This window comes from Sceloporus occidentalis, unplaced genomic scaffold (genome assembly GCF_023333645.1).
Source record: "Sceloporus occidentalis isolate IW3139 unplaced genomic scaffold, rSceOcc1.0.p SCAF_28, whole genome shotgun sequence".
NCBI lineage: Eukaryota > Metazoa > Chordata > Lepidosauria > Squamata > Phrynosomatidae > Sceloporus > Sceloporus occidentalis.
The window spans coordinates 6,347,382-6,368,698 of NW_028317008.1; the positions used below are offsets into that span (position 1 = coordinate 6,347,382).

The window sequence follows — 21,317 nt, forward strand, 5'->3', positions numbered from 1 at the left end:
AGATGCACAGGCCCAACTTTACACTTCAGAAGCACTTAGGCACTTCGTGTTCCAGGAAGCTATAGGACAAGATGATCAGAAATGATTCTTTACTTTGCAAGGCAACCTTAAAATGTAGTGACCAGTCTGCCTGGTGGAAAGATTCTCCTTTGAACACACAATAAAATAAGACAATTTTAGTTGGGTATGGTTTCCAAAGTGCAATCTAAAAAAAAAAAAAAAGAGAAATTATTATCATACCAAACCTATTTACTATTAGGCTAATAAGAGGGTCAACCCCTTCTCACATTAGTCTCTGTGAAAACATATAGTAGGAAATGTCAAAGTAATGCGGGAATGTTTTAGAAGAAAAACGAGTTGAGATGTAAAACAGCTGGGCTATGCTTCTGACTCAAGTCCTTCTTCATCATCCAAACTCCTGTTCTTTTCCTCAGGCTGGTCACTTAAGAGGACAAACTTCCCATCGTTCGATAACGGGACCGATGACATGAGCTGCGCCAGGGCTTCTGGATCCTATAATCAAGAGTAACATTTTATATATAGTCAGGCTCATCTGCTATACTTTATTCAAATAAATGCTAAGATCTAAAAGAACACAAACGGGTTATTTAACCATTTGTTTACTAAAAATGTCCACAGACCACATTCCACAAAGGCATTGAGTACTTGCCTTTTGAGCGGCAATGATTTCTTTCCCCAAGCTAATTGCATAGCAAATCTGTAAAAAAAAAAAAAATGTAAAAAAACCCCGAAAAGCACATTAGAAATCATCGTAGCTTACATTTAAACACGGTATTTCCTTTCCAAAAAATACTCCAGCTACCACATACACTTTAATGTTTCATGCACTTTTCTGGGGTGTCCCGCTTGCATATGCATCTCGTGGCGTGCGATACTTTCCGTCTGTCTGCTCCAGCACTGGCTAGGCAAAGTACTTTAATATGAATTTGTCTCTGGTGAGGCTGCCAGGGACACTAAACTTCCCCTTTAAATACCTAACCAATTCACATGGATATGATTAAAATGTACTTGTGTTAGTGATGCATACACAAGCACCGAGTTGTAGGTAGGTTTAGATTTCTCACCAGGCAGGTGCCTAGGATACCTTATTTTAGGAGGTGACCTGTTAAAAGAAAAGGTACTTCAAATAGATGCATCTGCACACATCTAGGCTCTGCCTTTTTTCACTACGCCTGCCCATTTTCTATCCATATCTCATCATGCTTCACCCTTATTTTACTTAGGCCCTTCTGCATAAAGTTAAGCGTCCCAGTGGTCCTGCTTCCTAGGGCACCTGAGGATTAAATGCAGCCCTTACTTAGACTGAAACCTACTGGATCATATTAAAGACAGACAGTTACAAATGCAAATGTAAGCATTCATCTTATAACTAAATTATCATAGTAAAATAAATCAGACCTTTTCACCCTCTGTGTTGCTTTCCAGAATATATGAGCTCAGAGATTCTTCTCCAGAAGTTTCTGGAATTGAGACAACAAAACCAACCAGCCTTTTATTCTCTTGATGTGCCCCAAATTGGGTTATATTTTCAAGGTCAAACTGCAAAAAAAAAAAAAAGATATATATATATATATATATATATAACACATTTACAGGCAATCAGCGCAACACATTTAAACTACAGAAAAAGCAGGATCAGGGGACATTTAACAAACTATAGTCACATTATACGAGAATAAAAATGAGAATATTGTAGATTATAAACACAGCCCTCTTCTCCTCCTCCCCCGTGTTTTAACATGTTGTCAACATTGTATAATTGTCAATATTTACATTGTTGCTAATTGTGCTACAGAATGTGTTGGTCCTCTATAAAAACGTTACACATAGATGCAGCACGGAAATACTTTGCAAGGTCCCAAAAAGTTGGAGATGTCAATATTTTTATGAGAAGAATAATAATCATAGTGTCAAGTATCAAAACACACATACTGACTACAGGTCTACTCACACTTATTCTTGTGACTTGTGTTTGTGGATCTATTAATCTGCAAAAAAAAGCATTTTTGTTAATATTTCAAGTAACATATTAAAATTTAAAAACATAAGGGCCCCTTTTTTCACAGGTTGTAGTTATATTAACAACATATAAAACAGGACAATTTGCTCTGGGTCATCATAGACAAACACATTGTTCCACATGCTTCTAAAAGATGAAAAACATTAATCTACAAAATATATTTATTATGTGACTGTTAATCTCATGCAGATGTTTTGATGAAAAAGACCAGGGCCACCCCTACAATATAGGCAAACTAGGGCCCTGAGCCGGTAAAGAGCAGTAAGGTACTTTTCTATTGGCAAACAAGCGCATGCAGGAGAAGTCTTTAGAGACATAGTTCGACTAGAACGCAAGAAACCTTAGGATGGACCCGGATGGACACTTAAAAAGTCAACATCCTTTCTTTGTTCCACAGGCACAGAGCAAGAACAAGAAATTTCATTTTTAAAGACACCCAGAACAGTACAAGTGTTGGATTGTCTGAAGTTTAGATTAAGAAATGCTATATGGACAAAGTTGGGAGCATAATATTGACCAAAATGTCTTGGTATGTCTCCTTCAGCATATCAAGACATTTTGGACAATGCTATGCTCCCAACTTTGTGGGAACAGTTTGGGGAAAGCCTTTTTCTATTCCAGCATGACTGTGCTCCAGTGCACAAAGTAAAGTCCATTAAGACATGGTTGGTTGAGTTTGGTGTGGAAAAACACAAAGCATTGACCTCAACAACATCAACTGGAACAGAGATTACAAACCAGGCCTTCTTGTACAACATCAGTGCCTGATCTCACAAATGCTCTACTGGATAAATGGGCAGAATTCCTCACAGAAACTCTCCAAAATATTGTGGAAAGCCTTCCCAGAAGAGTGGAAACTATTATAGCTGCAAGGGGGGGGGGGGGGAGACGGACTATATATTAATGTCTATGTATTTAAAATGCAATGTCATGAAAGTCCCAATTCATTTGACCATATGGTGTAGTTTATATATACGCAACCAAGAGAACTATCTAAAGTTAATGCTCTTCAGAAGAATACAATTTGCTTTAGCAGCTTCACATAAACATCGATCACATGCAGAGTAGATTTTAAACATAAGAGAATCATTACATTATAGGTAAATCACTGTATTTTTTTTTTTATACATCAGTATAAGCATTAGGAGTAAGAAGCCTGAAAGTAACACACTTGATGCTTTTACTGGTCACCATCAAGTGGGATTCTGTCATCCGGAAAATATTATGAATGGCTCGTGCAGCCAAGACTTGTCTCATGGCTTCAAATATAACTTTGTTGCTATGGTCTGACTTTACCGCCATTGATCCTAAGAAGCGTACTACAAACATCTGCTGTAAAAGTGACCCTAAAAAAAAAAAAGAAAAAAGAAAATGTAAAGTTGAAATTGCAGCAGTGAAAAACTGAATAAGCTATTTATTATTTTTTAAAATAACTTTTACTGAATTAAGTCACACTTTACTCTGCTTTTACACCACAGCAATATATTTAAAATAAAATGGAAGGGGTAATTCATTACTCATTCATGCGTAAAAAAAAAATTGAAGGAACAGGTGTGTCATTAATAAAAATACACAGTAACATGACTCATAACGTACTGGATTTTTCTGCAGGAATTTACCTTCCTCAGGAGACTTTTCATTTTTATCTTCAGATTCTCCAAACGGATTTGTGCGCCTGAGAATTGGTAATAAAACACAGGCATTATATACCTACCTACACACGCCGAGAGTTATTATTATTATTTTTCTTTTATTTACATAGCGCCAACAACGTACGCAGTGCTTCTTACAATACATTTATTCAAGGGGTATGACAAGACTTGAATTGATAGACTAAGACCAACCGATACATTAGGTGGAGAGGGCCCTGCTCGTAAGCTTACAATTACATACAATGTCACCCTCGCTGCAGTGGCTGAAAGTTTTCTTAGTGTAGTGATCCTGAATCCCTGAATCCATAGGACACAGAATATACCAACGCTGTAACCAAGTGGTCCTCCAAAACACCCAGACACAATGCACATTTTCATCTACATGGATCAAATGCACTGGATGGACTGCTGACAGTCCCAGATTGACCATTGGGTATATACCAGGCAAATGCCTAAAGGACATTTTTCCAATGGTGCTTCCCATGTATCTTTGTCGTCACTTGTGTGGCCGACCCACACTGCAAAAGAGTGTACCGGGCAACTGTGTGTTTCCCCCAGCGGGCCTGCATGTGTACCAGTAAAGTAGTGGTGAACTATGCAGCAGTGGTCTTCAGAGAAATGGAAAAGATGAAGAAATAATGTATGTCCATAAAGCATTCGCTCACAGGAAATACTTCTCACAACACTCATTTCCTGTAGAACACCCAGACCTTACTTTACCTGCCGCTCCTGTTCTGGTCCTGGAATTCAGTGGCTGGCAGAACAATGTCAAATTGAATAGGTGTCCCTGGAGCTATTAACAGTTCTGGCTCAGAGTCTTGGAGACGCACCTCTGCTGGCTGGCGTCGGCTCTCAGTATGTACTACTGTCTGCTTCACAGTCTCACTATACACATCAAGTACATAAAAAAAAAATCAAACACAAGGAGATGGTTTCCCTGCGCTGTGCTCATGCAGATTTTTAATCAGGTGATGAGGTTTATTCTGTTTGCAGGTAGAGGTACTGGTGCCAGACTGCATCGGCTATGCAAACATGTGTCCATTGAATAACCTTTGCAATGTGACCTGATTAACACTTTCCATAACCACACTATAATGGGTATGGGGTATAATGGGTATAAAGCACAATCATGTATTTTAATATGAATGTATATGCACCAGGCCTACCAAATCTATAAAGGAAGATCCTGGGCTTTGTTCACTAAACCAGGAGATTGCAGATGAATTACAGGGAATACTTCAGCTCCCTGACTGCACTTTGTGTTTTCAGGGACCAACAATAGTGAACATCTCTCTTACAAATGTCTGTTTAAGTTTAACAAGTGAGAAGGCAAGCAGCTATCCATTATGCTGGGCCAACAATGCCCCTTCCTGAAAAAGCAAGAAGTAGCATCTTGTAAGATGCAAAAGGTAACTTTCTTACAAGTGAACATGCAGCTTCAATACTAATCTGTATTTTATTTTTGCTGTGCTACGTGTCATCAGAAAGAAATGATCCTATGCAAACCCAAGAGTTTAGTGCATATATCCAGAGATGCCTCTAATAAAATACATTTTGGTACATGATGCTGCACACCTCTGGAATACTCTTGGGTATTCCTTCAGATCCCCAGCACTGGGTACCTACCTGGCATGTGGATTTTCAACTCTTTTATCAAAGCTAGTGATTGGAGTCACCGCCTCTATTGCCGTCTGGTTTAATTTGATAGCCACCGCCTATGACAAAACAGGGTCAAAATTAAGAAGTGGAACAAAAAACTGAAGCCAGAAGTTAATGATCCATGGACTTAAAAATATATATCAAACACAATACCTCAGGATTATCTGTTAAATAAATCTGTCTGGAAATATTGTTGATAGCAGAAATCCACTAGAAATGAAAAAATAGGTGAATTTAAGTGTCAAGTGGACATTGTTCCAAGCACATGTTAGATCACATTATAATAAATTTTGTTGTGCTGAACAAAATGAATTAGTGATTATTTTACCTCTTCATACTCTCTTTTACCTTCAGCCTGAAGGATGAGACTCCTAATAAAAAAGGTATAAAAAAAATAAAATAAACACTTATTACACAGCCACAAAAGGAGAGCCCCATTCCTCGTAGAATATAATCCTCTGGCACTGTTTGGTTAGTTAGGTACAGCCATCTAATGCTGCAAAGCAGAAAAAAAAGAGCTTCCGCAAACCAAAAAACTCCTTAAATGTCAACAACTGCACGCACTTAAAACATCAGCTAGGCTTGTCAAACACACGGCAAAACAAACATATAAAGCAAGTGTGTAGAGCCGAATGTTTCCACATGACGGGAAACCCAACACCTTCAGCTCTTACGATTTGCCGTTGGGAGCGGTGATCTGAAAGCAGTATCTTCTGTCCTCACAATCCACGGCCATGACTGAGCAATTGTCCAGGTCTTGAATCAAACCTCCAGCTACTTCTCCTCTATGCTGACACATTAAGTTGCCACCTTGAGTGAAGAAATACAATCTTTCCCACGATGTAGTCACCAGTCCCGTTTTACTGAACGGAGCAAAAATATTAGTAACGTTCAAATTTCTAGCCATTCCAACAGATTTGATAGTAAGTTAGGCGGATAAAAATACAGAGCTTTTTCTTTTTTATTTAAGCTATTTAATTTCAATAAAACACAATCCTATTAAAACATTTAAATAATTAAATGATGTGTAATTTAAGTATTGCAAATTATATATATATATATGGCTATGAAAAGTATAGGCTTGCGTGCTACTTTTATGAAAATAACAGCAAGTGTCAAAATTCTAGAAATAATAACCAAGGCAGTTGATGGCATGGAAACAGTGCATGTCCCACATTATTAACTAATCACGCCCGTGCTGTGCTATAGCACATTTACTCTGCACATGGAATATGAATATGATGTTTACACTATCATACGTGTGAATGCACTGATCTGAAGCTGACCTTTGGTCCCCCTGTGAGAACAGGAGAGCATTAAAATGACACTGAACATTATATTAGGGTGAACACTCTGACATTATTCAATTATTAGCATGTTTTGCCCCAGCAGTGATGTGTCTAGCTCACCTCCTCATATTGAGATATCCAGCCTTTTGTATGAGGTTTCTGTTGATAACAGGACTGTTAACATCATAATCCGGAGTGTAAATTAAATCACTACCAGATAGCAGCTCTTGCTGAGTTATTCTCATGGTGTCTGCTTCTGTGTCCAGTTCTCCATGTACCCTACAAGACAAGTAACATCCTACGTCATGGGACATTCTAGCACTATGTCATTGACTCATATAGTAATAAATCCATGATGTTGTTTTAAGCAACTTCATTCCACGGAAGCATGTGAATATGCAATGTAATGGCCAATAATACAATTTGATACAACCACCAGAGGAGGAGCCCCCATTGTTGTAGCCCAGTAATATCCCGAGGCTATTCAAAGATTGCAAATATCAAAATAAGAAGATATACTTGTGTGGTGTTAGAGACAAAGCAGAGAAAAATAAACAGGTAAACTATTTTAAAATAATACAATGACCCCTGATAAACAAGCAGAAGCTAATAACTACACGTCGGAAATCCACAGCATAGCCAATTTATTGATACACTGCTCAAAAACTGCACAAGCAGACCCATCCCACTGTCAGCCAAGGGCATATTGGTGGGATCTGTCATTGTAAGCAGAGTGTTTCCAAAGAATAATGTCTAAATGTCTCACTGTGCTTGATGCTGGCCCTTCATTCTTTGCTATGCATTATACATCTATAAACAGATACTTACACAGAATAATAATAATCTACCTAATTCAGCGGCCACTCATTTCTCAAATCCAACTGCAGGACATGGGTGGGCTTCAGACAGCCAAACTGAGCACTGGCCAATCTGAAGCAACTATAGGATGCAGTCCTAATGAGCACTCATGTAGCATGTATAAAAGTACAGCGTAAAGACCATGTACTGCCAGGGCCGGCCCGACAATGGAGCCGAGTGGGGCAACCCCAAGCCCTTTTTTTTCGGCGCTCAGCATTACAAGCCGGCACCGAGAACGAACAGGGAGACTCGCCGCAGGACTGCTGAAAGGTAAGTACAAGGGGGGGGGGGGCGGAGGGACGGAGGGAGAGGAAGGGTAGATAAGGGGGGGCGGCATTTTAAAATTCGCCCCAGGCGGCATTTTGCCTTGGGCCGGCCCTGTGTACTGCTATCATCCAAAACCTTCAGGCTCAGTAAAAACTAAGGGTTTGTGTTCTTAGCTGTCAGAGACCATTACAGTAATCCTTAAAGTGCTCTCCATGTTAAAAAGCTTCCCATTTTTTCTCCACGGGCCACCATGCTGAGGACATACATCTCATATGTTAAAAGTTCCTCCCTTAAAAATAATGCATAGGTATAGGGATGTGGGGGAGCGCACCACTGTGGCTGGTCCGCATATATCTGTACTAGCTGTAACCCTCTAATGCTGCCCCTGTATACTATATACACACGCACCAGATTATTATATTTTTGCATACTGTACCGTTGAATCATACTTGATACTGAAGAAAGAAACCCATCCATTTTCCTGGAAAACATTTCTGAGCCCTTCTTTAAAAATGAAATCTGTGGAGAAATGACAATAGACAGACATTCATATCAGAAATCCATATTTTTGTTCCAATTATCAAAACTCTCTGATGAGTAAATCAGGTGGTTATGATTTCACTTATAGGCATAATGATGGTATTGTATCTTGTGCCTAAAGTATTGATTGTTTGGATGTTTAATCAACTGTTTAAAGCACCTACCTTTTGTATCAACTTGACACATTTACATGTAACGCCAAGAGTTCAGCTGCTAGTGGGCCTGTTCATTACACACAATGAAGCTCATTGCCCTGCTAAGTTCTGAGTACTGATTAGTAACAAGTGAAATAGCTTGAATTTCCTCTACAACCAGGCCCGGACTGGGACAAAAAATAGGCCCGGGCATTTAAGACTGAGCAGCCCATTTTTATTTATTTATTTTTAAAGCCCACCCTTCATGTACCATCTTTGCATTTCCCCAAATCACTTAAACATTCATGATAGACACAAACACTTACTCACTCATTCACACAAATCAATAACACATATTCATTAATGCAGTCTCACAAATCATTCAAGCAATTTATCCACACATGAATTCATTAATTCTCATACGCATTCACACAATTCATCCACACATTTACTCATTCATTCTTGTACGCATTCACACTACCCCCTCTCCCCATCCCCTTCTTATCTGCCCCTTCTAACTATGTTCCTCCCTTATCACTATGTACCCCCTTCCCCCTCTATCTCCCCCTTTCTATCTAACCCCTCTCCCCCCTCTCACTGTACCCCCCTCTCTTACCCTACTTACCTTGTTGCCGGACTAAGCAGCAACTGCGACCGGGTCCGCCACTCTAGGAGGCCGGGCAGCCAGCACCAGGGCCGGCCTTAGGGGTGCGCGGCCGCACAGGGCTTAAATTAAAAACATCGGGGTTTTTTACTTTATTAAACATCCTCCATGTTAAATAAAGTTAAACAAACTTTATTTAACATGAAGGATGTTAAATAAAGTAAACAAAAAAAAACCCCCCGATGTTTTAATTTAAGCCGTGTGCCCGGAAAATGCCCGGTGTGCCCGATCCGGGCCTGTCTACAACTGTTCAAGTTTGGCCAAACTGAGATGCGACTTGTTGGTACAAAACCTTATCTGAGTTCTCACTGCCTGCGTCCCTACTGAAATTAGAGGGAAGCAGTGGCGGAACTACCGGGGTCGCAGGGGTCGCCTCTTGGGCCCCCCTGACTGACAGAAATCCAGGACTCCTCTGCTCCCCGCCGCTGCCGCTGCTACTGCTGCTGCTGCCGCCGCCGCCGCCTGCCTCAGCGCTGCCCAGAGTGCAGTGTTGGGAGCTTGAGGCGTTTGTCTCAGGTGCCGGCGCTTCACATCATAAGCGCCGGCACCCGAGACAAACGCCTCACATTCCCAACACAGGAGTTGACGGTAAGTGACCTACAAAGGGGGGTAGGGAGGGAGAGGGTAGATCGTGAGAAGGGGGGGTAGGGAGGGAGAGGGTAGATCGTGTGAAGAGGGGGTAGGGAGGGAGAGGGTAGATAGTGAGAAAGGGATAGATGGGTTGAGGGGGGCTCTTAACAGATTCTCGCAGCGGGGCCCTGAGGTTTCTAGTTACGCCCCTGGAGGGAAGTTCAATTCACAATGTAGAAGTCGGAATAGGAGGCTGTCTCCAACAAACCCACCAGCAATATGTTGCAATACAGCAGCAGCTAAGTGTGACCTATGGTCTTTGATGCATAAAAAATATTTAGTTGTAAGCAAGCATTTAAGCGTGTGGCATAAATAATAGAGGAACTCTTGAGAGAGGAAGGCCTACCTGCCCTTGTGTATATCCAAGGATGGGATCCAGCATGGCTGTCCTCTTCCTGTACTGAAGAGCATTTAAGGCACAGTAGTACTGCAGGGATGACAGGTGCTGCTTTCTTCTTGCACTGGCCACTTCTTTTGCAACTTCAGCCTTTAGCTGGAACAGAAACATCATACCAATGGATAACTGATATGCAATTCAAATATAAAATATTTTAAGAAATACATAAAAACACTGTAGCAGAGGAAGGTTTCATTAACTAGCTGGCGTTGCTCCTGACAATCAGACTTTGGCAGCTCATTGACAGACTTTCGGAGTAATTATATATTCTCTAGGAAGGGGATAAAGTAGTTCTCTCCCTACTTCATATCCTGAATGATTTTTTCACACCGACCAGGAATTGGTATGGCAGACATCAAGAGAACTTCCAACTGGGCAAAAAGCTATTGCAAGAGAAGCTTACTATATAAGATTACTCTACCTGCATCCATTATTCAATGAGGAAATATTAGATTTATATCAATTGCAACATAGGAATGTGTGAGTATTCTGCAACACTCATTGTTTCCAATAATGTTAGAAAACATAGCACTAATAATTCAACTAGAAAAAAACGAACAGATGGAATCATGAAAATAACATGTCTGTCTTTTGTTTTCTGTTAACAATGTTTGGGACAATGGGCGGTCCCAAAACCCATACATGTATGGGGTTTGTCATCAAGGGGTTAATGTATTAGTTAACAGTGTGCCTCCAAAAAGATTGCAATGGGCCAAATTAATGATGCAGCAATATCCATACCTTTTCATTCTCCCTCTTTTTTGGCAGCCTGCTGTATTTTGCCATGGACAAATCATGCTCTAAAAATAATGAAGAAATGTTGATTTTTCAAAATTGTGTTAATGTTTTGACTGTGGATTACAGTACAGCAAAAATCACAGATGGGTTATTAAAAAAGGTTAGTAAAGATGAATCAGTGAATTCATTTTGTATACAAAATAAAACATACCATTGCTAGCAAGAAGAAAAAGATCTTTTAATGTGCTTACTTCTGCAAAATAAACAAAAAATTATAAATTAAGACAAAAAAAAAATACACAGCCATCTCCTAAGAAACACACGTTGCAGAAATTATACCGATCATCTATTTGCAACAAATAAAACATAAAAGTGTGTCCTTATAAAGTAATCTAAGAGAAAAACTGTTTTAGCATGACTAGATTTATTAATTGAATATATTTATTAACTGTATATTTTGCTTAGCCGCCAGTGCATTTGTTTCACATGTTGTATAAATACCCCCCCACCCCCAATTGACCAGGGCTCCTTTAGATTCTACAATTTCTTTTCTTATTTTTGAAGTTTGGATTGTGGCAGGAAAAGGGGGTTTAATGTATATTAATAGTTGCAGGGGAGGGGCAGGCAGATGTTTGGGCACCTTTTTACATTTTTGAAATCTCAATTTTTTATTATTTAGTTTTTTACACTTTTTTTGGACCTCAGAGATCTCTCTTGGAACTGGATGGGGTACCCATTATGATGTCATGGTGACATCACTGGAGACAATTATTTTTTTACATTTTATTTCATTTTGTTTAGTTATTTCTCAATTTTTTTTATTGTTTCAAATATTTTTGGACCTCTTTTCACTTTGATCGCCATTGCTGCTGATCACATGTTCATCAGAACTTTCAGGTGGATCCGGAAAGATCCTCTGATAAACTTTTTACATTTAATATTGTTTCCAGCAGAGAATGCCAAGACTTCTGCTCGGACCTTCTCAGTTAAATCAAACCCCAGGCTGATCGCATGTGTATTGGCAGAGAAACGTCCCTGCCGGTGCAAAAAACATAGGACGTACTATTATGTACTTGGCCATCCAGGCCCTTTTATTATTTTTTTTAATATGACTTAATAGTAAGCCCTCAGGTCGTGAAGCGGTTGATCTCATGGAAAAAGAGATCTGTGTCTCAGGGGAAACACAACTCACCAGCAAATGCTTCAGTCAAATCCCTTTACAATAGACACTTGTTGCTGTTTAATAATAATAAAAAAAATGTTTTATAGAAGCATTGGCTTTACTTGGGCAAGTAACAGGGGAAAGTGGACAGAACTTGGTCAATATAGGCAGATCAAATGTAACATGGAAACACAGAACCTGACAGCAAATAAGTCTGCTCCCTTAAAATAAACATTCCTCCGGTACTTTGTGAACTTTATTTAAGTATTTAAATAATTTAATCATATCTCCCCTCGGAGTTGGTGAGGGAAGGTAGGAGTTACCGGGGCTATTAAAGCACTCACCTTTAACCTTAAACCCTTAAAAGCATGGAGTATGAAGCACATGCTGAGACGGCAGTAATATATATTCCAGTTCATGGCCATGTACTCTGATTCATAGCTAGCTATATGACTGAGTCATGTCATCAGCCTCTAAGCTATTTAAATATGACACAAAGGGTGTTTTTTTAAGATAGTAAAGCATTATATAGGTCACTTTACCAGTCAGGTCTTTTTCACGGAACTGTATTAAGGGCAGTACCATTGTATCGGCAAGCTGCTTTGCAAGTTCTGTATGGAGTATATTAAGCTGCAAAGACAATGAAAAATACTTTTATGTTAACCTCTGACAACAGTGTTACATTTCCTAGTGTGAATGTGCAAAATACAGCGGCACATCCATTGGAGAATAGACTGGCTAACGGCAATCTGTGATTAACATTATTTGCATAATTTACCAATGAGAAGAATGGAGGCTGTTATAGCTCCATATTAATGCCCATGGTTTTGGAACAAGCTCTTATACGTGTGATGGTCAGGTGCCTATAATATATATATATACACACACACATTATATATATATATATATATATATATAAGAAATACATTTAAAAAGATTTATAGGTGGTCTTATCACCCTAGCAGCTAACGGTATGTTCAGCAGAAAATGTTCTTTGGTTACTATGGTGATAAGACCATTTTTAAAACTTTGCAGAATCCTTATAAATAATGCATGGATTCTACTCACCATGGAGACTGTACAGTTAGTTCTGGTTATTAATCATATGTTTAAAAAAAAATAAAAAATAATGCATTGAAAATTGCTTTAACTCTAATCTGCTTGTTTCAAGTATTTTTGTAGCCTTTTTATTGAGTGCGTAAACTCAGATTTCTACTTCATGCAGAGGTGAGGGAAACAGTAATAGATAGGAAACGATTGGAGTTTACATAAAATAAAATCTGAGGAAACAAGGTGACCTGAAATTATACTAACGATTTCTTTCAGCAAAGCTACACAGCAAGCTACATAGTATTGAACGAAAAATCTCAGGGATAGGCAAAGTGTCCGTACAAGGACACCAGTGTCCGTGGCAAGGGTTGTGAAGGTCGTAGTACATCATTAAATTGTCCACCACAGACACCACTAAATGTCCACCATGACTAAGGTAGGTGCCTACCCCTGGACAATATCCATTTCAGCTTTTGCTTCTCTGGCATAGACCTCTAGAATTTGGCTGCAGTCACCAAAGTGTTAGGATATGACATCATTTTGTTGCACCAATATAACAATGTAAAGGGTCAGATTTTATAGGATGGTGTAGAGGCAGATGGGACAATATTCTGTTTTGCAATAGAAGCCAACTTTATGATCTTGGTTTGCTTGAATAATAAAGTTACTTAACCACTTATATTCCACAGTATTAACATAAACATATATACAAAAATGTATACTGACACAAGAGATAAGAAATTTCATACTAAAACAATGGAAGATTTGTCAATGTACCAACCTCATCTATTACTTTAGCAAAATATTGTAGTGTAGAGATTACTTCTTCGTCTCCTTTCCCAAGAGCAAAATTCTAGAATTCAGAGTGTGGAAAGAAAAGAGTTACATCTTTTTGTTCATGAGATAAATACGATCAAAGAAAAACCTGTTAAACTAGTTAGCCTTAGTCTTAATTCATAGTAGTTAACATGGATTTCTTTCCTTTTTGGTGTACTGTACTTCTAGACCACAGTCAGTGTAGCTTTACGTTTCTGTGCCCTGTGAAGATGACTTAACTATAAAAGTATCGACAATCATCATCAGAAAGTATGGTATAAATGTAAAATCTGATTAAAATTAATAAATACTGCCTATGTGTTTTCAATGTTTAATGGATGCAGAGTCTCGGCACCCGGTTTAGATAACTTTAAGTAGCTTATTGGTGATTTTATTTTGTTTTGATTTCTATATTTGTGGATGGGTCTTGGCATGAGCAGGAGCGAGTGATAGATATATACACACACACACACACATATATATATATATATATTATATATTATATATATATATACATATATATATATACATATACACATACATACATATATACACACACACACACACACACACCGGTTTCAAGTAATAAATAAATAATTCCTTTAGGCATCATACGTGAATTATGTTTGTGGAATGTGCAGGTACCTGTTTCTCATATGCAAGGAGTTGGCTGGAGAGCTGCTGAGTTGCCAAACACATCTCATTCTTTAGAAAGAGAAGCAAAGAAGAAAGGTCAATTTTCATCTGTCAGGTAATATTGATTGCATTGCTAAACTGTAATGAAAGCACATGTAAAATCAGAACCGTAATTAAATATGTACACTCAGACTGCTGCTGGACCATACCATCAGATGCAGAAGAGTACAGAAAAAAAACTATATGAAGCATGTATAGAGAATTCTACAAAATGAAGAAGCCAGACAGAACATTTTAGGAGCCAGGAGGGATGGGTCCAAAAATTATCAAACAGAATTAGAAAAATAAGCAAAGAAACAAAGAGTACAAGAGCGCTTAGTCGAAAAGAGGGAATAGAAAGGGTCATCTGCTTTCGCCTATCTCTGTGGAGATACTAGAACACTGTAATAAAAGTCATAATTGCAGTAAAAAATATATATCAACAGGAGCAAGCAATGCAAAGATAGCTGTGAAAAGAAATTAGAACATCTGAATACAAGTATTGGGTGTGAGAAAAGGAAAATGCATGGTGTGAAAGCGGAGAATGACATAACAGCTTACTGGCATAAAAGTGACAGGCGAGCCATGTTAAAAAAATGCATTCCCAAAACTCTTAACAATAATCCTAACCCCAGATATAAACGGCATTGCTTACATTGATCTAACACACAGATAAACTAAAAGCGTGAAGGCCAAGTAGGTCCAAAGGGTTTGCCCAGTAATCATTCTAACAATATTTGCATACATTCTATTGTCTGCTTGCATTTTACACATGGAAAGCAACTAATAAAATAACGTTTTCATTCTGAAAATCATACTTCGCATGGACACCGAAATAGAGGTCTAGTAACTAGATTGGGGAACCCCCTCCGGCCCTTTAACAACAGGTTTTAAATAGGTTGCTACACCAAAAGTGTGCCCCTTACATGCATGCTAACTGCCTGTGACAATATTTCATATTGAATTTTGACATGTATTAAAACGATGAAATAAATAAAAGCTTAGAGCTGTAGCATAGGTTGTTGCCCATGATATGATGTAAGTACGATGTGGTTTGTTCACTGTATTGCATATTTCCCAGCTCATCCTTCTAGCAAAGAGCTTTGCAAGTTTGACCCTTTATAATGCATAGTAAATTCTACAACTGTAGACTCCTTTTTTAGGGAATAAACGTCAGTTTTGCTCCCTGCCCCTGTAGATGACCCATAAAGTTTCATGAATTCTTACTTGCGCTCCATAGACACGTTGCATTGTTTGAAGTAGCTGATTTGTATAGTCAGTCAGCGTTCCTGCATCCTCTTCAAAAACGCTCAAAAGGGATCGCGTCTTTAGGAAAAATAAAGAAGGGAAGCTAAGAATGAAACAATAAAAGCAACTTGTCCGCAGGGTAAAACTGTGTTTTATGAAGAAATGCATCGTTATTTTCCCCTTTTTAAAGTGACAGTATACTGCCCATGACACTTCCACTAAAGATGAATGCATATTAGCATGCAATCTTCCAAAACAAGGAAAAAATTTCCACCAATTGGCTACTTAAAGCCAGCCTTCGTAAGGTGAATGAAAATAAGGTAAAGTGACATTTATGACATAATGCTGGGTCTGCCACAGGCTGCCGCCAGTCTCGGGTTCCATGGATAAAGTAAAGTAACTCTTAACAATTCAAAGTTACAAATAAGTCAACTTTTCCTTAGTTGAACTCCACGAGTGGACTGCCTTTGGTGTTGCTGAATGCATTATGGATACAAAGCATCTCGCAATAAAAGCATTAACAGATAAATCTAAAATATATTTTTACATCTGGGTCGGGATCTGCAAAGGCACCACGTGATTCATGCCCCAAAACACAGATATTGCTGGCCGCGTCTCAGAAAGGAACAAAACCTTCTGGACGGAAGATAAAATGAATTTTTTATGAAGAAATCCAAAAGGTTTTATTTTTAAACTATGCAGATGTAGAATGAAACATATCTGCTGTTTAAACTGGACATTCAGTTTAGATTACGTTTATTTGTTAAAGAATATGAAACAGAACCGCTTGCAGACTTGAGTATTTTGGCAGGAATTATATAGAACATTTGCTGACCCCATCACATGATTAAAAACCACTAGGAACATTACTCATCAAAACAAGATCATTTTCAACGGTAACCTTTTTTTTTTTTTTTTAATAATAAAAAAGTTCACTATGCACATTATCCTTTTTGAGAAAAAAAATACTGGAACAGCACCACGTTTCAAAAGGAAAGATGGCAAGAATAGTGAAATGTTGCAATAATGTGACAGGCAGACATGAGACTGCAACAACAAACTTCAAGTATTGACTGAGAACAGCAGGAATCAAGTATGTCAATATATTTCATTTTGAACAAAAATAATCTACACCAGAAAACAATAAAAAGTAGGTATTGGGAGCCATGACGTTATACAATAATTATGCCAAACATCATAGATTGATATTTCTAGTCGCCATACCTGAGCATATATCCTCAATATCACATCTGATGCTCTGGTACCAACACATTTTAATTAATTGTTCAACCCGCCTGGTCCATCAGCGTACCTGGGAACTTCCCAGGAGCTCTCCCTTGTCTGTGCGACATCAGCATCACCGCCATACCGATAAAACACAGACCTCATAAACACAACCCTATGTCATTATCTCCACAAAACAGGAGTCCTTACTCTTCTCCGCTGACCTCCAATCCTTTACTCACTAAAAGTAATGCAAACTTCACACAGCTGTCACAGCGCTAAATTCCACCTTCCTTTCATCCGATCCAGGAGGGGAAATTCACTTTCTGTTCTCAAAAATACCCAAAATGTATTAATCCATCCAGCCCTTTTCTATTTCGAAATACAATTCTAGTTCTCTTCTTGGCTCCTAAAGAAATATTAAACGGCTCCCGGGTTTGTCACTCTGGCTCCTAACACAGTCTTTCAAAAGTCATTGTCCTCTAGATTTTTAAAACTTAATGCTACCTTTATATTTTCACAGATACACGCATTTCCAAATTGAAGTATTTGTTTATTAAAGGGATAATTTAGTACTTTGTGAGTACTTTAATATGCATTCTTCAAAAGTGAAACTTTCCTGAGGGAGAAGCTAAAGCCTTGCAGATGCCCTCCTGCTCAATGGCTCAACCAGGATTCTTGCCACTGATCGGCTGCTTAAAGTAATTGTCTATGTAACTGTACCCTAAAGTGGGTACTAATAGGCTGAGAAAAACCCCTTTAACGATCTGCTATTTGCGTAACACTACGGAGTTCAATTAATGTTTTGTCTAGGTTGAACAGCACCTGGATTTTAAATCCGAGCTCCAGCAGGTGCCAAGCAAATAATGCATACTTATCATGCAAGTTATGCAAAGTTTGGGGTTGGCTCCATGGTAGGTAATTCTGCGTGCGGCTAGTCATGTGCTATAACTTGGCCGTCTAGATTCAAAATCTGTCTCTGGAAGCAAGCTTTAAAATAATGTGCTACAATCTGCAGATTACGTTAGATACAGATAGCCCCGGAAAAAGAACATATACATTTCCTTAATTCAGATTTGAGTGGCGTCTCTATAGATAGAGCTATGGACCAATAACTTCATATGTAACTTAAGCTCCAAAGTTTAAATATATTCCTCCCAACAGCCTTAACAGTTCCTCTCCTCTCTCTCCTAAGGGAATACTATCTCGCTTAATTACAAAAGCCATCATGGGGTTATTTTATCTTGACTAATTATACAAAATTAATGAAGCTTTCTGTATTCTTGACAGTGTTTGTCAACAGCGTTTCTATGTTTACCATACAGCGTACCTGTTTCAGCCGATTCTGAGAATGGGCCACTCCAGACCAGTTTCAGTAGGAATTAGAAACACGTATTTCTGTCTTGCGGGAAGCTGGTTTAAAGCCGAATTACAGAGAATTACATCAACCCTACTCTACAGCTCAAAACATTACCTATTTCAAAATCGTTCCTACCAAACAAGACAACTGTCCAACGGGCTGCTCCAATTTGAACATTCTGGGCCACTACCAGAACCCCCATACGTTCCTCCCCATAGGCTGGATAAAGCTAGTCATCTTGTCTTACCAGCAGCCATTTCTTAGACCCAAAACTATGTGTACCTTTCCTTCCCCAGATTCTACTTTGCCCTTGCACTAGGCCGTAGCAATTCTCAATATTGTGTGATAAGGCTTGAGGCATCATGGGGCGCTGATACATTTTAGATTTCTACAAAGTGATTTAGATATCCTTTACTGATAATGTCAGGTAGCATAGCCAACTGAGGCACTGGTCTACGTAGACAGTCCCACTAGACAGGCACAGATAACGCTGGATCAGGGACAGTTTAATGTCCCGGACACCTATACTATAGTGTATACCTACACTATAAAAGAATGGAAATCCTGTGGGTAATTTAATATGTCTTCCAAAATGGGAAAAAAATTCAAGCATTGACCCGACACAAGTTGCAGCCCTGCTCCATCAGTTGCCCTCCTTCTCTGTGGTCTGACTATTGTTATCACCGACTGGTTGCTTGAAGCAGCCAATCAGTAACAGGAAAACACTCCCATTGCTCGCCGGCAGCATTCCCCAAGCCCGTGTTGGAGGCGAGTATATCAGGCGTAGGGAAATTTGTTCAGACGAACACATCTAGAAAAACAGACAATATGAAAATTTAAAGGGCCAACACTGCTGTTATATGCATATGCAAAGAGCATATGATAGCTATAGTACCCTCTTATACTATTAAAAGGCCCAACAAATCGGGAAAATGTTACCAATCTCACCCAACTTTTTGGACAATTTTTTTAAAACTTAATTTATTCTCTGGTTTCTACAACATAATCAAGTTGGTGGAATATGTTCTGCCCAGCTGTTTCAAGTTAAAAAGTCTGAAATCTAAATCATATATATATATATATATATGGAAACAATTAGCCTCTTGATGGAATAAGATTGCATTTCTGGTGTCCTAGGCAAACTATGTCTCCGGCAACCCACTTCTGCATACAGAAAGAGGAGAGAGCCAGGTGTTGGCACCAGAGCCGGGCTGGTGAGTAACAAGGCGGGCCGGGCACTTTAAGGCCAGCAGCAGATGATGCGCTGCTGGCGCACCAGATCGGGTATGTAACGACAGTGCCCAGCGGCCCACTAGGTGTGCCAAATGGCCAGTCTGGGCCTAGTTGGCAACCGTACCAGCTCACCAACCAAAGCCCTCTAAATATCAGGGTCAGCCTCATCGGGGCTTAAACATTTTTCCTAAACGGTATCTCCAGCAAGCATTACTCCCTCTTCCCTTCAGTCTCCTCCACTGTAGTAAAAGTCCAGGGAGACTATGTGCTTGCAAACAAATCTCTTTATTAATCATCCAACACGCTGTACAATACTAATGCTAAACATAACAAAAACAATCAGCGTTTATATCAGTCGCTGACACCCAGAACACATGGAAATGATAATCCGAATGGCAATAACAATCCAGCAAGTCAGTCACAACACAGCAGCCTCCACCCACAACAATCCTGTGAGCACCACCAAGCTTCATGATAGAGAGGACTCCTACAGGCCGCACAGTACGCCCGTCACTTGGTGTCACGTTACATAGACATTCCATGCCAATGCATTATTAAGGGACCAGTCTGCCTCTACTGGGGCATCAAGTATTGTTGTACACAGCGAAGGAGACCACAAGTTTGGTAAATGTCTTGAAATGCCCCCAAATTGGTAAATACAAAAAACAACCAACATCAGAAGAAAAAGAAAGGGGTCTATTCACTAAACAGAGAGTTGACAGGAGAGTAGTGGTTTCCTGACTTCTCTATACATTATGAAGGATCAATCCCAGTAAGCCTCTGCTACAGGAAGAGCTTGACTGGCCCTGTATAATGTATCTGTGAGAGTCCTTCAATCTCCAGACTTGTTGAATTATGCGTTATACAGGGCCAGCTCAGCACTTCTTGCTGGAGAAACCTGCCAGTACCAGCCCTTCACAACGAATAGTTAAATTGAAGGGGTTAAAAACCACAGCTCTCCTGCATAATCTCCCTTTAGAGGATAAACCCTGTATTTTGGTGTGTGTGTGTGTGTGTGTGTGTGTGTCCTACTCCAGACAACAACAACAACAACAACAACAACAATCCGGGCCAGCCTGAAATTAACCCACACAGTGCCGGGGAGCATACAGGCAGCCTCCGCCCCTGCTGACTGCTGTCACCCCCTCGCTGGCAGGGGCTGCTCCTCCCGAGCTCGGCAGCTGCCTGCGATACGCTGTGACCTCCTGCACAAGCAGAGTCAGGAGAAGCTTAGTATATAGGAAATGGAAGGTCGTGAAGCAACTGAGCCTCCACCCTGCTGCAGCCTGTTCTACCGACACCTCACCGGCAAGGAGGGCTGTCATGGCAGTAGCTGATGTTACCTGAGGACTGTCAAGCAAAGCCTCCTCTAACAGCAGTTTATCCACAGCAGGCATCTTGTCCTCTCCAGCGTTGGTACTGAATAATTAGGATTCAATCGACTCCCCCTCCTCCTCCTCCTTCTTCAGCTCACGGACACGCACTGTAATGGGCGATTATAGTGCTGGGCGCTAGTGGGCAGCAGCGAGCACAGAACAGTATAGGACGCACTATTTACATAGTAATAAGGACGCCTGAAACGTAATCCGCTTTATCCTGGACTCAGATCACGCCATTAATAACTTTATTTAGTGGGCAAGGCCCAAAACTCGTGCCATAGACTGTTCTTGTCAGAGACTG

At 39.6% G+C, this 21,317-nt stretch overlaps 1 protein-coding gene across 2 annotated transcripts; it reads right to left on the bottom strand.

The window, feature by feature from the left end:
- Positions 1 to 378: 378 nt before the first annotated feature.
- On the bottom strand, positions 379 to 21,034 carry LOC149299748 (DCC-interacting protein 13-beta-like). Of its 2 annotated transcripts, none has more exons than XM_089486096.1 (21): positions 20,981 to 21,034; positions 15,800 to 15,898; positions 14,543 to 14,602; positions 13,863 to 13,934; positions 12,574 to 12,661; positions 11,081 to 11,122; positions 10,873 to 10,931; positions 10,081 to 10,227; positions 8,203 to 8,285; positions 6,762 to 6,920; positions 6,027 to 6,215; positions 5,681 to 5,723; positions 5,506 to 5,562; positions 5,320 to 5,408; positions 4,414 to 4,578; positions 3,661 to 3,716; positions 3,213 to 3,387; positions 1,973 to 2,009; positions 1,420 to 1,560; positions 671 to 718; positions 379 to 513 (listed from the first exon to the last, which is right to left on the bottom strand). In XM_089486096.1, exons 1-21 carry the CDS (start codon positions 21,032 to 21,034, stop codon positions 379 to 381), a joined length of 1,998 nt encoding a protein of 665 aa, XP_089342222.1. The 2 variants fall into 2 exon arrangements, with proteins under 2 accessions (XP_089342222.1, XP_089342221.1); XM_089486095.1 differs by having other exon boundaries at positions 10,873 to 10,945; positions 11,077 to 11,122.
- Positions 21,035 to 21,317: the final 283 nt, after the last annotated feature.

Coding starts and splice junctions, on each gene's coding strand:
- LOC149299748 (XM_089486095.1), bottom strand. CDS start 21,034: ATGCCTGCTGTGGATAAACTGCTGTTAGAGGAGGCTTTGCTTGACAGT. Junction 8,286..10,080: donor TTGGATATACACAAGGGCAG/GTAGGCCTTCCT, acceptor ATTTCTCCACAG/ATTTCATTTTTAAAGAAGGG. Junction 6,216..6,761: donor GGATATCTCAATATGAGGAG/GTGAGCTAGACA, acceptor TGCTCCGTTCAG/TAAAACGGGACTGGTGACTA.